The sequence below is a fragment of the Pelophylax lessonae genome, assembly GCF_965119305.1.
Source record: "Pelophylax lessonae genome assembly, chromosome: 7".
Classification (NCBI taxonomy): Eukaryota; Metazoa; Chordata; class Amphibia; order Anura; family Ranidae; genus Pelophylax; species Pelophylax lessonae.
Window position 1 is genome coordinate 70,240,057 of NC_138774.1, and position 25,984 is coordinate 70,266,040.

Here is a 25,984-nt window from a genome sequence, read left to right on the forward strand (position 1 = left end):
AGGCATTTTAGGGATAGAGTCTGCTGAATTATAGGGTCAGTGTCTTCTACAAACTACAATCGATATTGCTGTGTGGGGGGTGGGGTGAATCTGCACTCAATCCTGATCTACGATCTCTTCTCAATCCTGTTAGGGACAGAGTCTGCTGAATTTTAGGGAAACTGTGTTCTACAAACTACAATCGATATTGCTGTGTGGTGTGGGATTGGAGATAGGCAGGTGTCAGTGATCCACATCCATTTTTCTGTGTGTGAGCTGCAGTGAACACAATCTTTTTGGGCTGCAGTGAACACAATCTTTTTGGGCTGCAGTGAACACAATCTTTTTGGGCTGCAGTGAACACAATCTTTTTGGGGTGCAGTGAACAAAATCTTTTTGGGGTGCAGTGAACACAATCCTTTTTGGTGTGCAGTGAACACAATCTTTGTGGGGTGCAGTGAACAAAATCCTTTGTGGGGTGCAGTGAACACAATCTTTTTGGGGTGCAGTGAACAAAATCCTTTTTGGGGTGCAGTGAACAACATCCTTTTTGGGGTGCAGTGAACACAATCTTTTTGGGGTGCAGTGAACAAAATCCTTTGTGGGGTGCAGTGAACACAATCTTTTTGGGGTGCAGTGAACACAATCTTTTTGGGGTGGAGTGAACAACATCCTTTTTGGGGTGCAGTGAACAAAATCCTTTTTGGGGTGCAGTGAACAAAATCATTTTTGGGGTGCAGTGAACACAATCTTTTTGGGGTGCAGTGAACACAATCTTTGTGGGGTGCAGTGAACACAATCTTTTTGGGGTGGAGTGAACACAATCTTTTTGGGGTGGAGTGAACAACATCCTTTTTGGGGTGCAGTGAACACAATCTTTTTGGGGTGCAGTGAACACAATCTTTGTGGGGTACAGTGAACAGAATCTTTGTGGGGTGCAGTGAACACAATCTTTGGGGGGTACAGTGAACACAATCTTTTTGGGGTGCAGTGAACACAATCTTTGTGGGGTGCAGTGAACACAATCTTTTTGGGGTGGAGTGAACAAAATCATTTTTGGGGTGCAGTGAACAACATCCTTTTTGGGGTGCAGTGATCAAAATCCTTTTTGGGGTGCAGTGAACACAATCTTTTTGGGGTGCAGTGAACAAAATCCTTTGTGGGGTGCAGTGAACAGAATCTTTGTGGGGTGCAGTGAACACAATCTTTGGGGGGGTACAGTGAACACAATCTTTTTGGGGTGCAGTGAACACAATCTTTGTGGGGTACAGTGAACAGAATCTTTGTGGGGTGCAGTGAACACAATCTTTGGGGGGTACAGTGAACACAATCTTTTTGGGGTGCAGTGAACACAATCTTTGGGGGGTACAGTGAACACAATCTTTTTGGGGTGCAGTGAACACAATCTTTGTGGGGTGCAGTGAACACAATCTTTGGGGGGGTACAGTGAACACAATCTTTTTGGGGTGCAGTGAACAACATCCTTTTAGGGTGCAGTGAACACAATCTTTGTGGGGTGCAGTGAACAACATCCTTTTAGGGTGCAGTGAACACAATCTTTGTGGGGTACAGTGAACAGAATCTTTGTGGGGTGCAGTGAACACAATCTTTGGGGGGTACAGTGAACACAATCTTTGTGAGGTGCAGTGAACACAATCTTCGTGGGGTGCAGTGAACACAATCATTGTGGGGTGCAGTGAACTCAATCTTTGTGGGGTACAGTGAACACAATCTCATACTTCTGAAGATTTGAGGGTGCTGCCTGTTCCATACTCCCCCTACTCCTCATCTAGCCTTTTAGGGGTACAAACAATAGTAATTGGGGCCTAGTGTGGTTGTGTACGTGTGATATACATACACTTTTTTTGGATCATATTTTCTATTCCGCTATTTAATCAAAAACCTTTGGGGATCAGTTAAATTGGGGGATAGTCTGTGTTGGTACGTGTGAGAGAGATCCACCTTTCCAAGTTGTTGGGGTTCATCTCATACTTCTGAAGGTTTGAGGGTGCTGCCTGTTCCATACCCCCCCTACTCCTCATCTAGCCTTTTAGGGGTACAAACAATAGTAATTGGGGCCTAGTGTGGTTGTGTACGTGTGATATACATACACTTTTTTTGGATCATATTTTCTATTCCGCTATTTAATCAAAAACCTTTGGGGATCAGTTAAATTGGGGGATAGTCTGTGTTGGTACGTGTGAGAGAGATCCACCTTTCCAAGTTGTTGGGGTTCATCTCATACTTCTGAAGGTTTGAGGGTGCTGCCTGTTCCATACCCCCCCTACTCCTCATCTAGCCTTTTAGGGGTACAAACAATAGTAATTGGGGCCTAGTGTGGTTGTGTACGTGTGATATACATACACTTTTTTTGGATCATATTTTCTATTCCGCTATTTAATCAAAAACCTTTGGGGATCAGTTAAATTGGGGGATAGTCTGTGTTGGTACGTGTGAGAGAGATCCACCTTTCCAAGTTGTTGGGGTTCATCTCATACTTCTGAAGGTTTGAGGGTGCTGCCTGTTCCATACTCCCCCTACTCCTAGCCTTTTAGGGGTACAAACAATAGTAATTGGGGCCTAGTGTGGTTGTGTACGTGTGATATACATACACTTTTTTTGGATCATATTTTCTATTCCGCTATTTAATCAAAAACCTTTGGGGATCAGTTAAATTGGGGGATAGTCTGTGTTGGTACGTGTGAGAGAGATCCACCTTTCCAAGTTGTTGGGGTTCATCTCATACTTCTGAAGGTTTGAGGGTGCTGCCTGTTCCATACTCCCCCTACTCCTAGCCTTTTAGGGGTACAAACAATAGTAATTGGGGCCTAGTGTGGTTGTGTACGTGTGATATACATACACTTTTTTTGGATCATATTTTCTATTCCGCTATTTAATCAAAAACCTTTGGGGATCAGTTAAATTGGGGGATAGTCTGTGTTGGTACGTGTGAGAGAGATCCACCTTTCCAAGTTGTTGGGGTTCATCTCATACTTCTGAAGGTTTGAGGGTGCTGCCTGTTCCATACTCCCCCTACTCCTCATCTAGCCTTTTAGGGGTACAAACAATAGTAATTGGGGCCCAGTGTGGTTGTGTACGTGTGATATACATACACTTTTTTTGGATCATATTTTCTATTCCGCTATTTAATTTAACTGGGCCTCCATGCGAGACCTGTGTGCCTTGTTGCGCTGTTTTGAGTACTCCACCAACATGGCCAGTGGCAATGACGCCGTTCTCAGCTTAACTATCCCACTTCTATGCCTCCTTGAAAAAACAATTCGGGCGATGATGGAAGAGGATGTGGCACAGGATGAGGAGGAGGAGGAGGATGAAGAGGTAACATTTCCAAGGCTTTCAGGGCAGTCATTCGCAAGGGGCTCCGAGGGTGGGTTCCTGCACACGCAAACGCCAGGGACGCAATTGTCCAGCAGGGGCACAGTTCTGGAGGATGAGGAGGATGAGGAGGAGGAGGAGCTGGAGGAGGAGATGGAACCATGTTCACAGCAGGGTGGCACCCAGGCCAGCTCATGGCCATCACTGGTGCGTGGCTGGGGGGATACAGAGGACACGGACGATACACCTCCCACAGAGGACAGCCTTTCGTTGCCTCTGGGCAGCCTGGCACACATGAGCGATTACATGCTGCAGTGTCTCCACAACGACCGCCGAGTTGCCCACATTCTAACTTGTGCTGATTACTGGGTGGCCACGCTGCTGGATCCCCGTTACAAGGACAACGTACCGTCCTTAATTCACTCACTGGAGCGCGATCGCAAGATGCGCGAGTACAAGCGCACGCTGGTAGACGCCATGCTGCTGGCATTCCCATCTGACAGCGGGGCCACAGTGGAAGCACAAGGCAGAGGAGGAGGAGGAGGAGGTCGCCAACGCAACCAGGGCACCGCCAGCACCTCAGAAGGCAGGGTTAGCATGGCCGAAATGTGGAAAAGCTTTGTCAGCACGCCACAACAAACAGCAGCACCAGCAGCTCAGATGGAACGTCTTAGCAGGAGGCAGCATTTTACCAACATGGTGGAGCAGTATGTGTGCACACGCCTACATGTAGTGAATGACGGGTCTGCCCCCTTCAACTTCTGGGTCTCCAAATTGGGCACATGGCCTGAGCTTGCCCTTTACGCCTTGGAGGTGCTGGCGTGCCCTGCAGCCAGTGTATTATCTGAACGGGTATTTAGCACGGCTGGGGGCGTTATAACAGACAAGCGCAGCCGCCTGTCCAGAGACAATGTGGACAAGCTCACGTTCATTAAAATGAACCAGGCATGGATCCCACGGGACTTTTCCGTACCTTATGCAGAATAGCAATGGATACCGACCTTACCCACCCATTGTTCCATTTTTGCTCTTTCTCACTCTTTTGGGGTGTACCCTCATTTAAAATTTTTGAAAAGAAGCAGTGTTGGCTACCTCGTCCTCCTCCTCAGGGCCAGATTAATGTAGGGGCTATTGGAGCTGCAGCTCCAGGCCCCTACCTTTTATATAGGCCCCGGGTTGGCCATATTCACTGTTACCGCTCTTCTGTCACTTGTAAACACAGAAGTCTGGCTTCTATGCTCGCTTCCCCAGGCAGCACCCTCAGAACCTCCCCACACAGCGTGAAGGCCGGACAAGGAGGGACAGTTGGCGATGCATGGATGTGTTTATGGGCTTCAGAGACAGCATCCCATGTTGAATTAGGCATGCATGGCTGCACCCTTCCTCCTCTGGGTGCATGGCAAGGCACGGCCCTTAAGGCCCTTCAAAATCCTCAGCACCAAGCCCATGATGCTGTTAATCCGGCCCTGGTCCTCCTCCACCGCCGCTTCCACCTACACCGCCCATAGGTGTGCGCAGCCTATTGCATTAAGGTGTGCACCCCAAAGTTGAAATACACATGCATGTGTTTGCCAGCAGGGAGAGTAATGTATCGGGGCCATGTACCTGTAGGCAAGGAGAAATAGAGCAGAGCAGGTCCCAGGGAGATCTTTCCCATCTCCTCACTGGCAATGCTATGTGCCCTAGGTGATTAGGGTGTGCCCAGGCACACCCAGCACACCCTGTGCGCACGCCTATGTCACCGCCACATCCACCACCACCTCAACCTCCCTCCTACTCCATATGGGCCTCGTCCTTCAGAGATGAAGAAGAACATTGTTTTATTTTTCTGTTTTTTTTTGTTGTTTTAAGTTATTTCCCTATCCACATTTGTTTGCAGAGCACTTGCCATGCTCTTAATTACGTTTTGCTGCCATTTGCAGCACTCTAGCCCTTTCCTTTGGTGTTTTAGAGCCATTTTAGTGCCTTAAAGTTCGGGTCCCCATTGACTTCAATGGGGTTCGGTGTCCGGGAAAAGTTCGGTAAAAGTCCGGGACACGGACCCGGACTTTTTTTTAAAGTTCGGCCGAACCCGTCGAACACGGACATCTAGGTGTCCGCTCAACCCTAATTATAATGTCATATCATATGAGGATATAAGGTCATATACTGCCATTGTTGGCTACTCACATCCAGATGGAGGTACTCTTATGTGGGTATTGTGTTATTCCTCCAGTAGTATCCTGGATGGTTCTGAAAAGGGTATGTATATAATTGACATTATATCTCTCTAGGTAGGTAATCCATGTGGGTGTTCTATGCCCAAATAAAAACTTACATTAGCAAGGTTTGTGAATGGAAATTAATTGGAGGAAGGGAGGGAATCTCTCCTCAAGCCGCAGTCCAAGGTGAGAAGCTGCCGCCAGTAGGCCGTTTCTGCAAAGGGGGGGATCATGGGTTATATCCATGAAGTGTTTTGTAACTTTGTGAATAAAAGTATTTTATTTGTGACTTTTTAGAAGAATCAGAATATTCGTCCAGACTTACATTTTAGGAAAGGTATGGTATAAGAGAAGAGGGGGGGTATGGTCCTTCACCGCCGCTGGTAACGTCTGTCCTGTTCCCTCCTTCCGAGGAAAGTGAGAGTAGACGTCGGCTCCCCGGCCTTATAAAGCCGCTCGCGCATGCGCATAGAGCGCTGCACGTAGTCGGCTTCTTCCGTCAATGACTCAGGCTCATTGTACTGCGCAAGCGCCTGGGTGATGCGCGCGCAGTACGAGCCGGTCATGACAGCTCGGCCGCCGACACGGGATATGTGAGATCTGGAAGATAGCCCAGCCGTGACCGGCGGGTATGGGGGAAAGATCTTAATTCCCTTTCCGTCTCAATGATGTCCCCTGTCCCAAGGAAGGGGGCAGGGGCTTTCCGTGCCGGGTACAGGATGGAGGGGAACAGAGTGGTTTGTTTGTGAAACAAGATAAGCATAATCATAATGATATGAGAAACAGCAGTTCTACATGAATAAAATTGAGCAAAAAATAAAGCAAAAAGTATAGCAAAAAATAATTCCAAATTTTCCATAACATTCTTTTAGCTTGTTTTAACAGCAGTAAAAATATGTGGATGGATACACCGGGGAGTATCCCCGAGGGGGGACATTGATGGGATATCCACAGGTCTTGGCATATCAAAAGAGGGTGGGGGGGGGGAAAGGGGGAGAAAGGGGAGGGTCAAGCAGGAATTTCAAAGAAATGACACGAGTATAATCTCAAAGGAATTATGATATTAATCTGTTTTCCCGGATGCAAAACCTTCCAGGAAGGGTCTGAAACTCTCTGTTTCATTAAGCCCTGGGTATTTGGTGGCATTTAGGCGTCTGATCCAGCGCATCTCCATTTGTAACAGTTTCTTATTCCAATCGCCCCCCCGTTGCGGTATATGCATTCTCTCAAGGGCGATAAAAGTTACTTTGGGCATTTTGTTGTTGTGTGTATTTTTGACATGTCTGCCTAGTGGGAGGTGGAAATTGCATATTTCCATGCTTTGGATATGCTTATTAATTCTCTTGCCCATTTCCTGTTTGGTCTTGCCAACATAGAATGACCCACAATCGCACCTCATAAGGTAGACGACCCCTCTCGTCTTACAATTAACATAGTGATGTGGTCTAAAATGTTCACCATTTGGGAGGATGGTATCTGTGCATTTTTTTATGACACTGCACTGTGCGCAAGTGCCACAAGGGTATGTACCTTTATCCTTACACGGATCCTTCCTTTTTTCCTTAAATTCACTATGTATTAAATTTTGCTTGAGGGAGCCGGCCTTTTTATAGGTGATTAGTGGGCCATCCGGTACAAATGGTTTCACCACAGGGTCTTCACTTAGTATGGTCCAATGTTTCTGGAGAATTTCTTTTATTTTGTAATGTTCATTTGTGAATCGTAAAATGATACGACTTTTGTCTCCTTGTTCTTTTATTTCATCTACTTTTTTGGTTTGAAAAAGGAGTTCATTCCTTTGTCGTTTCTTAACTTTATTGAATGCTTTCCTGAGGGTGCTTTTGGTGTACCCTATTTCCAGTAGTCTGCCTGTAAGGAGATCAGCCTCTTTTTGGAAATCATCCTCATCTGTGCAATTTCTCTTCAATCGTAAAAATTGGCTATATGGTATAGCTCTCTTCAGTGATCTTGGGTGGAAACTGGTGGCATGCAAAATAGAATTTCCCGCCGTTTCCTTTCGGTAAAGTGTGGTTTTGATTGTTCCATTATCTTCTTTTAGAATCCAGGTGTCTAAGAACGCAATCTTGCTCTTATCGTAGTTGAGTGTAAAATACATGTTGTAGGTATTGTTATTCATTACTTTCAAGCACTCCCTAATTAGATTTTCTGGGCCTGTCCAGATGATGAAAATATCATCCAGAAAACGCTGCCATAATAATATATGGTCTACAAAAATACTGTTTTTTTCCTCAGCTAGAAATTCAGATTCCCAGGCTCCTAAATAGATATTCGCATATGACGGTGCGCAACTCGTACCCATCGCCACACCGCACGTTTGTAAGTAATAGGTGCCATTGAATGTGAAGACATTATGATTCAATATATATTCCAACATCATAACGATTAATTCATTGAAGTTGTAGTCCCTTTCACTCTGTTGTTTTAGGGTTTCTCTTATTGTCTCAATGCCTTTTTTATGGGGGATGTTATTGTAAAGAGCTTCAACATCAATGGTAATCAAGAAAGCATCTTCCGGTATTGTTAGATCGTCAAGTATCTGGAGTAGGTGTACTGTGTCTTTTATATGTGATGGGAGTTTTGTCACATGTGGTCTCAAGTATGCATCGATAATTTTACTTGTTGTCTCAGTAAGGTTACCATTCCCGGATACGATTGGTCTCCCTGGTGGGTTATCCTTGTTCTTATGTATCTTTGGTAGAGCGTATAGAGTAGGGGTTCTAGGGTGTTTAGTCCTCATATATGTCCATAGGGATTCTGTAATAGTGCCCTCGTTTAAGGCTCTATCCAGTTTTCTGTAAAAATCTTCTTTGAAGGTCTCCAGCATGACAGGTAGTATTTTCTTATAACATTTTTTGTTGTTCAAAATATTTAGACACATCATTTTATATTGGTCATTATCCATCAAAACAACATTGCCCCCTTTATCAGAGGGTTTAATTGTGATGTTCTCATTATCCTGGAGTTCCTTCAGGGCCTTCTTTTGGTGTTTTGTTAGATTCTGTGTGATCCCTTGGTCTTTTAATTGGTTGATTTCCTTAGTGGTCTCCCGCACAAAGAGAGCAATAGCTGGGTTAGTATTTAAGGGTGCAAAGGCACTTGATTTTTTCTTGAATCTTTTAAGGGATATTCCCCTCGGGGGTCTATTTCCTGTTCCTCCTCCTCACTATCTATTGTGGTATCATCATCCGTCCAATCTTCCAGACCACCTTCCTCCAATAATAGATTAAGATCCCTAATAGCTCTGTATTCAGCAGCTGTAAATTTTGTCTGTGGTTCTTCTGTTTGTTTCTTGCTGTACATGACTCTTAAGAGTAATTTCCGGGCGAAAAGATTAACGTCCTTTATAGTCTCAAACTTATCTGTGGTTCTATTTGGGCAAAAGGAGAGCCCTAATTTTAGAACCTCAGTTTGTTCCTTAGTAAGTGTATGTTGAGAAAGGTTTATAATGGTATGTTCCCTTGCTTCATCCATTATGTGGGGTTGGTTTTCTTCTTCTGGGTTTTCCCTAAAAAAGGCTTGTTAGATTTTGGGTCATTATCTTTATTTCCTCTCGGTCTTAAAAATATTTTGTGGTGTTTAACTGGGACTGTTCCATCTTCTGTGTTGGGTATGTCTGCTTCTCTAGAGTCCATTTCTCCCAAATTTTGTGGGGGTTCCGCTCTGTCCTCCAGGTCGGATTGTAGGTCCTGTTGGGGTTGTTCTGCACCTCGTCGTCTTCTTGGGTTTTCCGTGCCCGATGCATAAAATGATGAATCGGATGAGTAGTAGGGTCCCATATTGCGATTGGTTTTGTTTCTCCTCTGTTGTCTATTGTTAGACCATTTGTATGCGCGATTTTGGGAAAATGCGTTCTTATCCCTCCAGTATTTTCTCTCCTTTTTCTTTAATATTTCTCGACTGTATTCTTCCAGGTGTTCTTTAAGATTCTTCTCCTGTTCACTATATAAAGATATCTTCTTTAGGGGGGTAAATTGGTCGTAGATAGTTTTTATGTCTTCATCCAGGTTTTTCATCTGCCTGGTGTATTCCTCCTGTAGAAGTATCATCAGTTTTTTTGAACATTCATTCAAGATTTCTTCCCATTCTTTTTTCATATTCATGGTGATATTGTCCATTGTTGGGAAAATTTGTATACGGAGGCCTACTGGATTGATATTTTCCGTTATATATCTCTGAAAGGATTTGATATGCCAGAAGAGGGCTGATTTCCGTTCTAAGTGTTTCCTTAGGGTTCCAAATAGGGCCATAATATCTGAGTCCTGTTGCTCCTGCCCCTGAAAACTCTTTTGGATGTCTGACATGAGGGCATTCCATCCATCCCCCATCAGGTCTCCCGTGGGTATCTCTTCCATTATGAAAAGGTTGTGTATCAATCTCAGCCTTGTTGGTTGAGAGTAAGTGGGTGTGGGGTATAGTTCCCCTTATTCTCGTGTGATATTATCACTGAGAGAAGGGGGAGGAAGTACTGCCCAACCCTTACAAATAATTAAGGATTATGGGGTCCTGCTGAGCGACCCTATAGGAGTAATATATCTTTTTTGAAATTTCTTTTCCACCTAAAGATCAGTGAGAACATGGATGTATTTTCCATCCGGTTGATTTAACGAGGGGGTGGGGGTTTTTGATCTTGAAGGTAGTATAAATGGGTGTTGCCTCCGTCCCTATATCTTGAAGAAAGAAGGGGTTTTCTTGGTGTCTCAGGCCAAGGGAATGGGACTTTATGGGCAGGTAGGTATCAATTAAACAAGGTGAAACAATAAATAAATAAATATATATCAATTTATTATTTATCATTTCCATTCACAAACCTTGCTAATGTAAGTTTTTATTTGGGCATAGAACACCCACATGGATTACCTACCTAGAGAGATATAATGTCAATTATATACATACCCTTTTCAGAACCATCCAGGATACTACTGGAGGAATAACACAATACCCACATAAGAGTACCTCCATCTGGATGTGAGTAGCCAACAATGGCAGTATATGACCTTATATCCTCATATGATATGACATTATAATTAATAATATATCCTTCCAGACCATGGTATCTCACGGCTCCTTGCTGCAGGTCTAGAGGAGACAGAGGGAATTTTTTGGTTTGCAAGAAACAAGATTTTAAATACAAGTATGTATTTATTCACTTTTGTACATTAATTATATATATATATTTCCAAATCAATGGAAATATTAAATATCATTAATTTCATATATTACAGCTGGGTGACAGAAAACTTTGATAAAGGCTAATATAGCCGAAACGCGTCAGATTTATGGATGAAACTCTGTGAACCATCTATTCCCGATTCATACACGGGATACACAGAGACAAGATCCATAACTGTCACAAATATCACTTATGTCACGGGTTCAATTAGAATCCCTCCTTTCTTTATCCTTTTCACATTGGGCCTATACCCAACACTAATGCTCACAATTGAGATGATATTATCCATTTACTTTTGACCTATGTAAATATCGGTAATAAATTGATATTTATTTATTTATTTATTTATTTATTGTTTCACCTTGTTTAATTGATACCTACCTGCCCATAAAGTCCCATTCCCTTGGCCTGAGACACCAAGAAAACCCCTTCTTTCTTCAAGCTTAGAAACACATCCTCAGTAAAATATTAGAGAACACAGACATTTGTGACTATCTACATAAATAGCTTACCTTGCAGTGAAGTACAGGAAGTTCTGGCAGCACAGGTGAATAGTTGGAGGGATCCAAAGCCCAAGGCCAAATAGCCACCCCATTGGAATATAAGTACTCTGGTAGCAATCAGGAAGGGGCTTCTGGATCTTCTGGAGAAGCAATTTGTTATTAGGTTCTGGCCTGGCTGCCCGTACACCTGCTCTGGCTGTGGAGGTCCTCCCACCTGGCTACAGAACAGGTACTAAGCTACCTCTGTCCCATCAGAGCTGCTGAGGGATGGAAGGTGAGGAATTTATACTCCCTTTGCATGTCCAGAAAGCCATGGAGTTGTGAAAAATGGGCAATTCGCCACATGTACATTCTAAGATACAAAGAAAGGGAAGGAAACCAAGCAATTTTTAAATAGACATAATTTCTGTCACCTACCTTTTTCTTTCATGAGTTGCTCCCTCAGGTTTTCAGCCTCTTCCTGAATCCTCTCCTCAATACTTCTCTTCCCCATTCCAAAATTTCTCAAGGTCATTAAAGCGAAGCGTCTCATTGTCTTCCACCTTTCTCCATTAGTCATGACAATCCCTAGAACATTGCAGGAGAGTGTTTGTCTACAGACTGCACTGGCCACAAACTTATGAAATCTAGATGAGTAAACATTACAGGTATACAGCTTCTGAGACTAGACAAGTGGCCTCAGTTAAAAACATGTAAATTACAACATATCTTATGGCCTTAGGAAACAACAAGGTTCTGGCTTTCTCTCTCGAAATTTTAATGGCAAAAGGTAAACTGAGTATTTGTGGTCATTTATTACAACCCAGTTGCCATTAAAGCCAATCTGTCACCCAATTTCTTGCAGCTTAAAAAAATACAGTTAACCAAAGTGGATATGTCCCCCTGCTCCAAAAGCTGACAGTTTTCTTCTCTATTCAAGTGTCCAGTTAGGTACAGAAAGCCCCAGGAACCCACTTTTGCTCCACACACTGCTTGTAAACAGATAAACAGGGTTCACATAAATTACATTATTTAACTCCAGTCAAGTTTGAGCAAAGATGAGAAACGCCACACACTGCACTGTACACATCCCACCTTAAGCCACGCGTCTAATGTATTCAGTGTTGGGGGTAACTAGTTACAAAGTAACTGATTACAGTAACTACATTACTTTTTTTTGGTAACAAAGTAATGTAACTAGTTACAATACTAATATTGGTAACTACACAACTTTACTAGGCTATAGGAAGTAACTACACTACTTTACTAGGCTATAGGAGGTAACTACACTACTTTACTAGGCTATAGGAACGCGCTTTCCTGCATTACCCAAGCTGTGCGATACAATCGTTATTTCGAAGAATAGAGAGGGATGAAGTTTATGACTTTTTGTTGCACTTTATGTTTTATTCTGTTTTTTCAGGTTTTGTTCTCATGTTTCCCAAAGCCTGTGTTTATACAATAAACTCTATGCAGAAAGAGTGTCATGTATCTTCTTCTACACGGTCAGTTAAGAAAGAGGAGAGTAAAGTAATAAGTAGTGAAGTTACTTTTCAAATGCAGTAACTAGTAAAGTAATCTCGTTACAATTTACAGAAGTAACTAGTAACTAGAAACTAGTTACATTTTTTGAGTAACTACCCCAACACTGAATGTATTTCACCCAAGACAGAGTACATAGAATGGTTTGCAGTGGGAGGTGTACAGTGCATTGTGTTCTAATTATCATCTTTGTTTTCTCAATAAAGTTGACTGGAATTCTAGGCCACCATCAGTGTGTGCCCCATTCTATCTGTTTAAAAAAACATGTGGTCATGGCCACAATACTCCTCTCTGGTGCTGTCCTCTGCAGTTAATCTATTTCAATACAAGAGGTCTTCCTCTAAGTTGAACAAGGCCCTTCAGAGCATGCTGAGCATGTTCATAAGGATATACTGTGAATTCAGGGCATCATGGACCTGCTTCGTGAAGGAGCGCTCTACAATCACAACATATTCATGTGGAAAGGGGTGCCAAAATCATGTCAGCACCACTCTGCAGGGGGTGAGCATTGAGTTGGGAGCCCTCAGTTGGGTTCTAACAGTGCTTTAAAGGGGTTGGCTTCTCAAACCTCCTTTGTGCATCCCTCTGATCTCCATTTGACTTTTACTGTGGGTTCAATTTTCCAGAAAGCACCACCTCATCCATTTGTTCAATAAGAGTGACCAATAAGGTAGATCCTAGCTTTGGGCACAGAATTTGGCTTTAAAGTTAGAGAACTTGGGCTTTTCGTACTAAAAAGAAACTAGGATCAGAGTGGAGCAGAGAAGAGGCTTTTCTGGATATTAAGTGTAGCAAGGTTTCCAGGCCTATGGCCTGATGTGGGTCTGCCATTTTTACCGGTTACCTCTCCAGCCCATGTGAGCTGCGACTCTGGGTGTGAGAACTGAGACCTTGACAACTCCGGCATCTTTGTTTTGTGGTTTTATTGTAGATAAGGGGATGAGAGAAGGGAATGAGTGTGATACTACTAAGGCTCAACTAAATACACTTGGGAATTTATCCGGTAACAAAAACTGTTAATGCTGCCTTAACGCCAGCCGACGCTAGCCAACGCTCACTGACTCTCAGAACAAACTGTAATTTGATAGAAGTGCTAAATCCTTGACTTTAAGTTCAGAAGATCCAGGACTGTGGATTATAGAACTACTGACACTGCGGTACTGCAAAGTCACTGACTTCTTTCCCCCCCAGCCTTGCACTGGCTTGAGGTAGTTTGTTGTAGGTTCCTGTATGGCTGCAACTCTCAACTGACACTCTGTACAATTCAGGGCCCAAACTGCAGGTTCCCCCTTTAACCTTGAACTCTTTGGGGTTTACTGACTCTGTACCCCCTCAGTAACTTTAGGGTCCTCAACCTAGGTACCCCCTTTCTTCAGCTAACTGACACTGGATCCTAGAACCTCTTCCGGAGTGGTCCCCTCTGACCCTAGGCAGACCCCCAGGGGCAATCCTCCATACTCACCACCTGTGTAGGCTTTCCTGGGACTGGACCCCTCTTGCTCTCCACAGGTTCTCGGCACACCGGATCCCCTCAGCTCAACTCAGCACTCCCTGGATTCCCAGGTGACACCCCGAGACATCCACTTCCTCAGACAGGAGGAGAGACAGCCGTTCTCTCCCTCATGGGACTCTGCTCCCGCCAAAGACACTGTGTGACGCACTTTCCCCAAACTTATATCCACTCCCAGAATCCTTTGCGGCATAATCTGCCTCCTGGGGTAGCTACAAGCTTGAATGTGTCTCCTTATCGGGCTTCCTCCACTACCCTATGAGAAGCCTTTCATAGGAGCCAGTGGAGAGACTTCCCCCTCAGCAAACACATCTGGAACCCATGACACCCTAACTAACAGAAATCACGGCCCTGCTGTTAGGCAGACAAGGCCCACTATACATTTACCTAGCACCTACCTGTAGGGTGCTACATAAGGTAATAACAGAACGCAGAGAAAAAGTTGGTTATTAGTTGGTAAATATGAGGCAGGGGAGCAATAGAATAGTGTGATCATAGGTCAAACATTTATTGTGATATTTAGTGAAATTTCACTACCGTGCAGTGTACATATTAGATAATTCCAACGCTGTTTACAGAAAACAAGACAAACAAACATGAAACATAAATAACATAACCGGCCGGTGCAAAAAGTAGATGATACTCAGTATCAGGAAAAATAAAAATAAAGTTCACATGGAAAGTTCCTTTAGTAAGTGTAATACTTTAAAGATGATTTTCCCTGATATTTTCCTGTGGAAGCTCGGATGCAAAAGAAGGTGATAAGTTCCAATATTGCCAAGTGTATGGGGATAATGTTGCAAATCCTGTAAATTGTGGACATGCAGATAATGATAAAATATCAATGCATTAGCGTTTTTGTCCTGATGGCTGTCAGGGAATTGCAAGTCAAGTTATTCATGACACGGGTGTCTCCGATGTAATTACCTCAGTTAGTGGACATGGGTGATATAAATCTGTACCATGTATACGTGGTATAACTCATTGGATTGAGATTCAGCTGTAAAAGGATATTCTTGCGCTGGTGTAATGCAGTATATCTGCCGGTCTATTGGTCCACACAAAGCTACGCTATTCCCAGCGAAACACGTTGACGTCACCAGCCTGGCGGTGCATACTCACAACTTTCCGTAGTGGATGGCGGACCCCACACAGAGGACATTGCAGCCAGCATTTATACCAGTGACCGGAGGGGGAAGGAAAGCAGCATACTCAGCACAGCAGTGACTACCCGAGTGATTCGCCACACAGGCATTCGATCACAGGAGCAGCCGACAGCAATAGCTATTAAGGTACTTCTGAGGGGTGAAGATACAGCCCAGCTGGCTGCCAGGTATACACAGGGCCGGTGCTTCCACTAGGCAAACTAGGCAGCCGCCTAGGGCGCATTGCCACCTAGGGGCGCAGCTACGAGTCAGCACTCGCGCTCCATCATGAATGATCCTTGTGAGCTGAGGAAAGGGGCGGCAGTGGGGGAGGAAGAAGGGACAGAGGAAGATGCCAGGTATCTGGGTCAGTGGCAGAACTACCAGGCCCTAGCTTTCCACCATTGTTGGGGGAGCCCCAAGGGGCAGGAAAGGAGCCCACCGGAGTGCTAGCTGCATAATGATCCTCTTCGTCTGGAGCTGAGCGGCCTAATCCCTGGGCAGGAAGTGACTCTCTAATCTGAGCTGGTAGGCAGCCATTAATTTCCCTGGGTCGGTATTAAGCAGGGAGTGGAGGAGAGCTGAACCTGAGCCGGAGCTCGGCACTGGAGGGCGGCACCTTTACTGGAGCAGAAGCGACGAGGCAACGGAATGGTCTGAGGATGTTGGTGATGAAGGACATGCGGAGCTCTCTGACTGCTGCTTCTCCCTCCACCAGTAGCCGGTTGGAGCTGTGGTGAGCACTGTGGTCCAGGAGAGGAGTGTCCTGGGAGAAGGAATAAGCAGGATCATGGGGAAGGAGGGCAGAGTGCAGGCCACTCTCTTTATACTGCCCAGTAAGTGTCCCCAGAACAGGGAATCAGGGTCCCTGGGTGTGACATGGAGTATCCCTGGTGTGAAAGAGAATTGCGGTCACAAGGTATGCCATGGGGAATCTGAGTCACCAGGTGTGACATGGGGAGAGGGGTCACAAGTGTAACAGGGGTTTGGGGTCACCAGGTGTGCCATGAGGAATTGGAAACCCTGCGTGTGCCATGGGGGATTGAGGTCCCCAGGTGTGACATGGAGGAACATCAGGGTCCGCAGGTGTGACATGGAGGAACATCAGGGTCCCCAGGTGTGACATGGAGGAACATCAGGGTCCCCAGGTGTGACATGGAAAAACATCAGGGTCCCTGGGTATGTCATGGAGGAACATCAGGGACCCCTGATGTGACATAGAGGAACATTGGGATCACTGGGTATGACAGCATTACATGGAGGAACCATCAGATCAGGGTCACTGGATATGACATAGAGCAGTTTTTAACCCCTTCCCTTTTTATTTATTTTTTTTTTGGGGGGGGGGCGCAAGTAGCTGATCTTGCCTAGGGCGTAAAACAGTCTAGCACCGGCCCTGGGTATACAGGAACCGGGATATCTGTAGCTGTACACACAGCTACTTACGATGCACTATTCACATTCCATGCACAGGAATAGCACTAAGTGGACTACCACACAACCCTATATACCTAACATAAGTCCCCCATAGACCGGCAGATATACTGCATTACACCAGCGCAAGAATATCCTTTTACAGCTGTCTGATTACATTTGCACTCCATAAAACATTTCCTCATTGATTACACTAAATCTCCACCTCAATCCAATGAATTATACCACATATACATGGTACAGATTTATATAACCCATGTCCAATAACTGAGGTTAATTACATCGGAGACACAGTGTCATGAATAACTTGACTTGCAATTCCCTGACAGCCATCAGGACAAAAACGCTAATGCATTGATATTTTATCATTATCTGCATGTCCACAACTTCACAGGATTTGCAACATTATCCCCATACACTTGGCGATATTGGAACTTAACCTCTTTTGCATCCGAGCTTCCACAGGAAAATATCAGGGAAAATCATCTTTAAAGTATTACACTTACTAAAGGAACTTTCCATGTGAACTTTCTTTTTATTTTTCCTGATACCAAGGGCTCTTTCACACGGACGTTCCGTATGTCCGTATATTAGGGCTGTGCATCTTCACTTACCTCACGATTCGATGCGATTACGATTATTAGGGTCACGATTCGATACGATTCAATTCCCGCGATGCATCACGATACATCACGATTACTGCCCAATGCCCATGCCCAGCCCACTGCCCAATGGTTTTCAAAACTTTATCAAAAAAAAACAAACAATCAACCAGTCACAAATAAAAGAATCCTTTTTATAGTTGTACTTTAAGGCAAGCCAAGATAGAAGAAGCCAGCCAGCCAGCCAGCCAGCCAAGCTAATATTCTTGTGAAAATAGTCATCATAAATTCCCACAAAACATTATATATAAATCCTTTTATGTGAATATGCATTGCAATAAATTCCAGGTGTGCCATAACCTGTCCTCTACAAAACAGAGCACTTCCTGACTAGTAGCAAACATCAAGGGTGAACCTGGCAATAGTGCACTGCTGCATAACTTCCATGTTCACCGTGATGTTTGTTTCCCTCTGCAACTGCCAGTCAACTCAAGTGAGTTGATGGATTGGCTGCTAGAGGGGAGTTACAAATATAAGCTTTAAGCTTATCAATTCACTTATGTCACTATTATGTCACTTACTTTACAGAAAACGTTACCTGTCCTGCAGACAGTCTCTGTCTCTACCACGATTAAACCCAACTGAAGCCAAGCCAAAGCCACCATTAGAGGAAGGAAAACCCTTGACAGAGTAAATCATCAACTAAAGCTTAAACCTTGAGTAAATCTTCATGGGATCACAAAAAAACACACAACACGATTGTCTGCATCAGAATCATGAGAACTGAAGAAAGGTTTGGCATTGCCACACTGGTACAACTCATGGCATATAGGTTAGGTCAGGTTTGTGTGTATTTGTGATCCAGTAAAGATTTAATCAAGGTTTTACGCTTCAATGTATGATTGATTTAATCTTTCAAGGATGTCCTTTCCTGTACCGTGGCTGCCTGGCTTGCCTTCAGTTGTCTAGATACACTTTTACCTTTAGTATTTGTTTGGTTGAGTGAACCCCCTACACTTGCTATTGCTACAGAGTACAACAGACCAGCAGACAGACATGCGTTGCAATAATTTCCAGGTGTGTGCCATAACCTGTCCTCTACAAAACAGAGCACTTCCTGACTAGTAGCAAATATCAAAGGTGAACCTGGCAATAGTGCACTGCTGCATAACTTCCATGTTCACCGTGATGTTTGTTTCCCCCTGCAACTGCCAGTCAACTCAAGTGAAGTGAGTTGATGGCTGCTAGAGGGGAGTTATACAAATATAAGCTTAAGCTTAAATAATTATCAATTCCCTTATGTGAATGGACCATTTTTGAAAACAAGCCATTCTCCATCTCTCCAGTGCTAGAAAAGCTGTAAAAAATATAAAATGTTCCAGGTTCACTGCGATTGTGTTTGCCCCTGCCATTGCCAGTCAACTAAACACAGTGTGTGTGTCGTGACTACTCAAAAGCTTATACGCAGCCTCATCAGCATCAACTCAACACACACACACTGTGTGTGTGTGTTGAGTTAATGCTAGAGCTGCGTTATAAGCTCTTGAGTTGTCACTACAGTCAGTCAGTCAGTCAGTCACGTTACAGAAAGAAAACTTTACCTGCACTGCACTGAGCAGCACTCTACCATGTCGATTACATCTGTAACTGAAGCCAAGCTAGCCAACAAGCCACCATTAGAGGAAGGAAAATCCTTGAGAGAATAAATTGTAAACTGAAGCTTAACCTTGAGGAAATCCTATGGGGGTCACATTCACAAACTCACAAATATAGTATATTACACAAGAATCCACAATTGGTGTTTGTGATCCAATAAGATAAGATTTACTCGAGGTTAAGCTTCAAATGTACAAGTTATTTCTCTCAATGATTTTCCTTCCTATAATGCTGCACCGTGGCTGGCTTGGTGTCAGTTGTCTAGAAGAAAATACACTTTAATATTATTTATTTGGTTGAGGGTTAAATGAACCCCTAGTACTTGCCTAGACACTTTTAGTGTGAAGCAACGGAACGGATTATGGATTGGAAATGGACACATTGGACAGGACAATCTTCAAAAACAAACCATCAGTGCTATAAAGCTATAAAACAAGACTGGTGATGTGACTGACTGGTGACTGGCGGCAGACTGAATTAGTAATTACTAATTCATTAAAAACATGAATTAGTAATTATTTCAGTGCTTAGCATTTGGGAACATGTAGGTTTTTCTGTAAGAACACTAGATGATCCACATGCTCAGGTTTAAGACTGCTTCTTTTCACTGTTATAACAACTCCTGCAGTAGAGAAAACCCGCTCTGCAGATACACTTGTACCTGGGATACACAAGTATTGCTTTGACAGCTGAGAGAGGAGGGGGAATATGAACTCATGCTCACGCCACCATTTTAAAGGGTCCTCAGTGAGAGGCAGAGGTGGGGCTTTACAATATTTTTCCATTTCGTCTTCTGCCTTGGCATAGGGGGTCTTAGGTTATATTGCACCATCAGTGAAAGACTGCCCCAGCAAAGTCATGAGCAGCGATGTTGTGGCCTTTTTTTTGGGAGGAGAATGGCTGTCCTCAATGGGTGTTGTTTCTTCTTCCACAGTTGTTTTTTCCCTAGGCACTTCATCCACATTTGTCCTTCTATTAGATGTAATCTGTGTGTTTGAACAAAAGATAATAGTATAAGAAGAGCTGAACTGACTAAGAGTGTGATTCATTGATGAGGTGTGGGAAACTGCACGGTAATCCATACCATACAGTTCCACTTCCCACACCGCATCAGTGAATCAGGGCATGTTATTACACAACACAATGTAGCTGAGCTTCTAGCTGTCTGGCAGGAAACATGATGAAATTCTAATTACCTCCAAAGATGCAGCCTCCTCAGTCACTCCTCTGTATATCTCCGATCTCTCCTCCTCTGTGAGAATAAAAGGCAGTCCTTTAAAGCGAGGATCCAGAGCAGAGGCTGCATGAAGGATCTTCTTCTCTGCCTCACTGCTGTACCTCTTCAGGAGAGCTGTTTTGATTGCATTCTTGATCTCATGGGTCATGGCTGTGTCTCCCATGGTGTCTGTCATGCTCTGGAGCAGTTGTGCATTTAGAGGGGCAATGAGAGACACTGTTGGGTTGCGCTCTTCTGGCATCAGCAAGGTTGCATCCTTCATTGGCTTTAATGCACTCACAGCGTCCTCTGCATTTGACACATCTGTTTCATTGAGAGTGCAGAGATCAGACTCTCCTTTTCTGACTTCTGGAGACAGCAAGGTGGCACAAACTGCAGGTTGTTGTTCTAAGAACCTCTCGACCATGTCATATGCGCTGTTCCATCTTGTTGGCACATCAGTTATTAGCTTATGATTCTTCAGGCCCAGACATTTCTGTTTCTCTTTTAGACAGTGGCTTGCTCTAGTGCTGCGATGGAAGAATGTGGATATTCGTCGCACTCTGGCGAGAAGCCTGGAGAGCGTGGCCCCTTTCAGTGCCCGCTGACATGCAAGATTGAGTGTATGGGCAAAACATTTAACATGAGGAAATTTACCAACTTGAGCTGCAACTATCATGTTCGCCGCATTGTCGGTCACAAGCACTACAGATTTATCAGACAGCTGCCATTCTTCCACAACATGAGACAGTAGCTCTGCCAGATGAGCACCTGTGTGAGACTCATAAATGGCTCTTGTTTGCAACACATGTGACAAGACCTGCCAGTCCTTAGTAACGTAATGTGCTGTTATTGTAACATAGGACTCCGTTGTGACTGACGTCCATGAATCACACGTTATTGCAACTCGACTGGCTTGGTTCATTGACGCAAGTACCTGAGCTTTGGTGTCGTGGTAGAGTGCAGGTATAACGTTTTCTGTAAAGTGCCTGCGTGATGGGATCTTATAACGTGGCTCTAGCGTCTTCACAAGGTAGCGAAACCCGGTGTTGTCCACAACTGAGTAAGGCCGTAGGTCCTTGGCGATGAAAGCTGCCACAGCTTTGGTTAGTTTCTTCCATTTTTCTGAGTTGGGCGGATAAGTTGACAGTATGGCATCAATTCTTGGCTGATCTGGGTCTAGCAGTCTTTCCTTGGCAGTGGTGGCACTGCTGGTGGCGACAGGTGTTACTAACTCAGAGTGAAAACGGCTAACATGGTTTCTCAAGTTCGTAGTATTCCCTAGGTATTTCATTTTTGTGTGACAGGCTTTACATACGGCGTGTGTCTTGTCCAACTCACGCTTCCCTGTGTGTTCGTAAAATCCAAAATGTGCCCAGATGTTTGCTCTTAAAACGCTAGGTGCATTTTTTATCTCTCAATCTTTTTCTCCTTCTGCCATATTTACCACCATACTACCACGTATATGACGGAGACGGATGACGTAAGTTGCCAAACTCTGTCAGTGTTTAAAAAAAAAAAAAAAAAACTTGTAAACTAAGCCACAACAAATCAACCAAGCAACATCTTTCATAAAATATGACTGTCTGTCTGTCTGTCAGACTCCCTTCCTTGCATGCACTGAGCCAAAACCCCCGGGGCCCCCCCTTACCCCACAGCTGCCTGTGACAGTGACACTGACAGAGACCCCCCTCCCCCCACAGCTGAGCTGACTGCAGCCTGACACACTGACAGAGACCTGGGTGGATGTCCCACACCTTCCCCAATCCCCCACAGCACTGACAAACACTGAGAGTGAGTGAGTCCCCCCCCCTTGCCCAGACCCCCACACTGACAGAGACCTGGAAGTCCCACACCTTCACCAATCCCCCACAGCACTGACAAACACTTGATTGAGAGTGAGTCCCCCCCCTTGCCCAGACCCCCACACTGACAGAGACCTGGATGTCCTCCACACCTTCCCCAATCCCCCACAGCACTGACAAACACTGAGTGAGTCCCCCCCTTGCCCAGACCCCCATAGCTGACTGACACTGACAGAGACCCCCAGGCCCCCACTGACACTGACTGACCCCCCTGGCTGCCAGACTGCCACAGCAGAACAGTACCCCCGGGCCCCGACTGACCGTCCCCTGTCCCAGGCCCCCCCCATCACAGACATCCCCCAGAGATACAGACGAGAGACCCCCATGAATGATTACACAATTATTTGTTCGGACATACCTGCTGTGTGACTGTGTGGGTTGTTGTGCACTGCATTGCAGAGGAGGACAGGTGCTGTGCTGCTCTCTGGGCTCTGTGGTGGGCGGCTGGCGTCACTGGCAGTGGCGTGGCAGCTGGGCCTCCAGGGCCTGTCGGCTACGGTGAGGTGAGGTGAGGCTGGCTGCGATGGGGACACACTTGGGGCTCCTCGCTCCTGTGTGTGGACTCACTGGACTGGCGGCTTCTGGCTTAGATGGCTGGCTGGCTGGCTTCTAGGCCGCAGGTGGGACGCCGATACACGCGGGGGATGTCTTGCTGCGCCTCTGCCCGGGTCAAAGAGGCGGAAGGGGAGGGGCGGAGCCTTTTTATTAAGCTCCCGCCACTAACCCACCAATCAGCTGCCGATCCTGCGATCTTGTGATTTTTTTTCCCTTGCGCGATAGGGCGTGGCCGCGGCTGATGACGTCATTTCGTATAATCGATTATGCCGGCAGCCCGCATCGATGCAGAATCGCGAAGGGTCGAATCGCGATGCATCGATCTTTCGATTATATTCCCCAGCCCTACCGTATATCATCCCATCCGTTTGTGGGTGATATACGGGCATAATGCTTGTCAATGGGATTGTGATTTGTGTCCTTTCAGTTCTGTTCCGTTTTTTGGAACGTAACAGAACCCAATTTTTCCTCCGTGTAAAAAACGGAAAGGAAGGAAAATCGGATGTCAGCGGTGTCATCCGCTGACATCCGCAATCCCCATAGACTAACATTATGTCCGTATATCATCCGCAAAACAGATGGGATGATATGCGGACATACAGATCGGATGACACAAGTGTCATCTGTGTCCGTAAAAAAAAAAAAAAAAAAAGTGGACAAAAAAACCGGAGCGGCGGTGTGAAAGAGCCCTAAGTATCATCTACTTTTTGTACCGGCCGGTTATGTTATTTATGTTTCATGTTTGTTTGTCTTGTTTTCTCTAAACATTGTTGGAATTATCTAATATGTACACTGCACGGTAGTGAAATTTCACTAAATATCACAATAAATGTTTGACCTATGATCACACTATTCTATTGCTCCCCTGCCTCATATTTACCAACTAATAACCAACTTTTTCTCTGCGTTCTATGCAGAACACTTTTTCAGATATGCATTATGGTTAAGTTGGTATAACATCAACTAAATATACAGGGGTATATCATAGCTCTATTTAGCATCCCAGCCCCAATCAACAATTTTTGAAATAAGGTAATCACAGGCACATTGTAGTGCCTTCTTTATGCTGTCTACTGACTTTAAGGCTGAACTGTATGATCCTAATTGCATACTTAACTCATAACTGTAGGAACTGTGCGTTGCAACTAGTACAGTAAATGTCAGCTTTCAAAGTGGTCCCTTGGGTTTGAGACATGTCCGCTTACATTGGTCCAAGCTGGACTAATGTAAGTATGCAATTAGGAATACACCTGGAGTTCAGGATTAAATTAATACTAATGTTTTTAGGTAACTGACAAATAGTGACCATTTGTTGAGTTTTTTGTCAAGAAAGTAGATTGCCAGGCCTTTCTGTATGCAGGAGATTCATACTATGGACACTCTATTCAGTAGCTAATTATTAATACTGTAGATTTATATAGTGGAAGCTGCTCCCATGGCTTTGTACAATGTAAGCGGTACTAAAAGGGTGGGTAATACAAATTAAAACGATCATGTCAAAAAGGCAGCACACTGATATTTTCACTCCACTCTGATTTATTCTACCACCTTGCTTACTGGTGGTCCTCGTCTAAGGACACTCCTCTGTGATCCTCTCTGACACAATTTACTCTATTAGCTTAATCGTAGAGGTGGAGTTTTGGGGGGGGGGAGTGGGCATAGGCAGGGACCGTCCACCGGTAAGGCGTCTGGTGGAATAAACATTGCTGGAGTGACAGCATCAGTGTGCAGCCTTTTTTGGACGACCATTGTGAATGCAGAGCGGATACAGGCTCATGGAGGCAAGCCACCAGGCACCTGATTCACCAGTAGACTGCAAAGGTGAGTGGGAGCAGGTCTTAAGGATCTTTAAGACAGATTACACACATATGTAAATCATTTCCATTGTTGGTACATACAGTTTGCCAGAAAAAAACATATGCTGCTATAACAGGACAGAGGGTTCTACTTGTACAAGATTACAGTATGATCCTTTTACACTGCAGAAGGTAAACAGGGCACATCTACACAAACATAGTAATAACTTGCAAACTCCATGTAGTAGGAATCCACAGAGGAACTCACAGCCAGTACACCAGCACTGCAAAGTTGAAGTGCTACACCGCAGTTCCAAGTAGTGCTCACACATTTTGGATATACAATACAGTTACTGTATATATAATTCTAAATGACTTCAGTTTTTTTTATAATTTTACATTATTAAGTGTTAATTTTCTGAATTGTTAACAAAAATCAACATGCATTTCCCACAAGCAGCCTATTAAGCTTCTTCCCAATTAAAGACTACAGAAAATGCATGAGCACTGAAATACCCTCCATAGAACATGCACCGCAAGATATTTAAAGGAAAATGTTGATCATTTTTTACTTACCATAATTTTTGAATAACATAGTGAGCACCTCAAACTCTCCTCTTTTGCTGAACGCATCACTGTGGTCTACCAATGCCTCCTTCACCGCATCATATCCAACCAGCACAACCACCGGAATGTGGGTCAGGTAGCAGGTGTACACAGGTCCATAGGTCTCACCTAACTGTATGCCATGATGGGTCATGTTGTGCCCAGAATGAAAGAGCAGCAAGTGAAAAGATTGCTGTTAAACATTCCTCCCTCCCCAGTAATAATGAAATGATTATAATAATAATGAAAGGAAATATTACCTTTACGAAAGCTTTGGGCATTTCGGAGATGCTCAGCTGCATTACATTTCCCAGCAGAGGAAGGGGTGTGGGCCCTGGAGGGAGATTACTGTTCTTTATCCTTCTCCACCATGACACAAGGTAAATTATAAGAGTGACTACAGTAGCCAGCAGAAGTGTTGTCCCTACTCCCAGCGCCATCCTGATGGTAACAAGTTCAAGTGTCTGCTTCCTTTTTGCCTGTTTGTATATGAGCTTTGAACTCTGGCACCTATTCTGATAAAAATGTGTATGACATAAAACAAGGAAGTGTTGTAAGTGCCTGGTGCTGTTCTCAGTTCTTTTATGACCTGGAGCCAAAAGGGGCCTCTCTAGGGAGGTTGCGTGCGTGTACAATCTTCACAGATCCAGTACTGTATAGTTAGCCCTAATTTTAATCATTGTCTTGATTCTAGAACTGACTGCCAGATATACAGGACATGTATTTGGGATCCTGCTGTCATTCGTCATATAACTCTCTTTCTAATCCCCATCCAGGAGTAGATTTACTGTCTTCAGAACTTCTGATCATCCTGGTCAGGGCTCTGATTTTACCTCTAAGTCAAAGTCTTAATTGTGAAATTCTTAAG

General features: G+C 44.4%; 1 protein-coding gene across 1 annotated transcript in view; it reads right to left on the bottom strand.

Annotated features, from left to right (window-relative positions):
- LOC309559470 (cytochrome P450 2C8-like) overlaps positions 1-25,836 on the bottom strand; it is a 70,232-nt gene extending 44,396 nt beyond the window's left edge. Inside the window, exons 1-3 of the mRNA XM_082262742.1 lie at positions 25,377-25,836; positions 25,087-25,249; positions 11,628-11,777 (exon numbers count right to left, since the gene is read on the bottom strand). Of these exons, the coding sequence (XP_082118868.1) occupies positions 11,628-11,777; positions 25,087-25,249; positions 25,377-25,556 (493 nt within the window). The 5' untranslated portion in view covers positions 25,557-25,836. The remainder of the gene's footprint in view (positions 1-11,627; positions 11,778-25,086; positions 25,250-25,376) is intronic.
- Between the last annotated feature and the right edge of the window lie 148 nt (positions 25,837-25,984).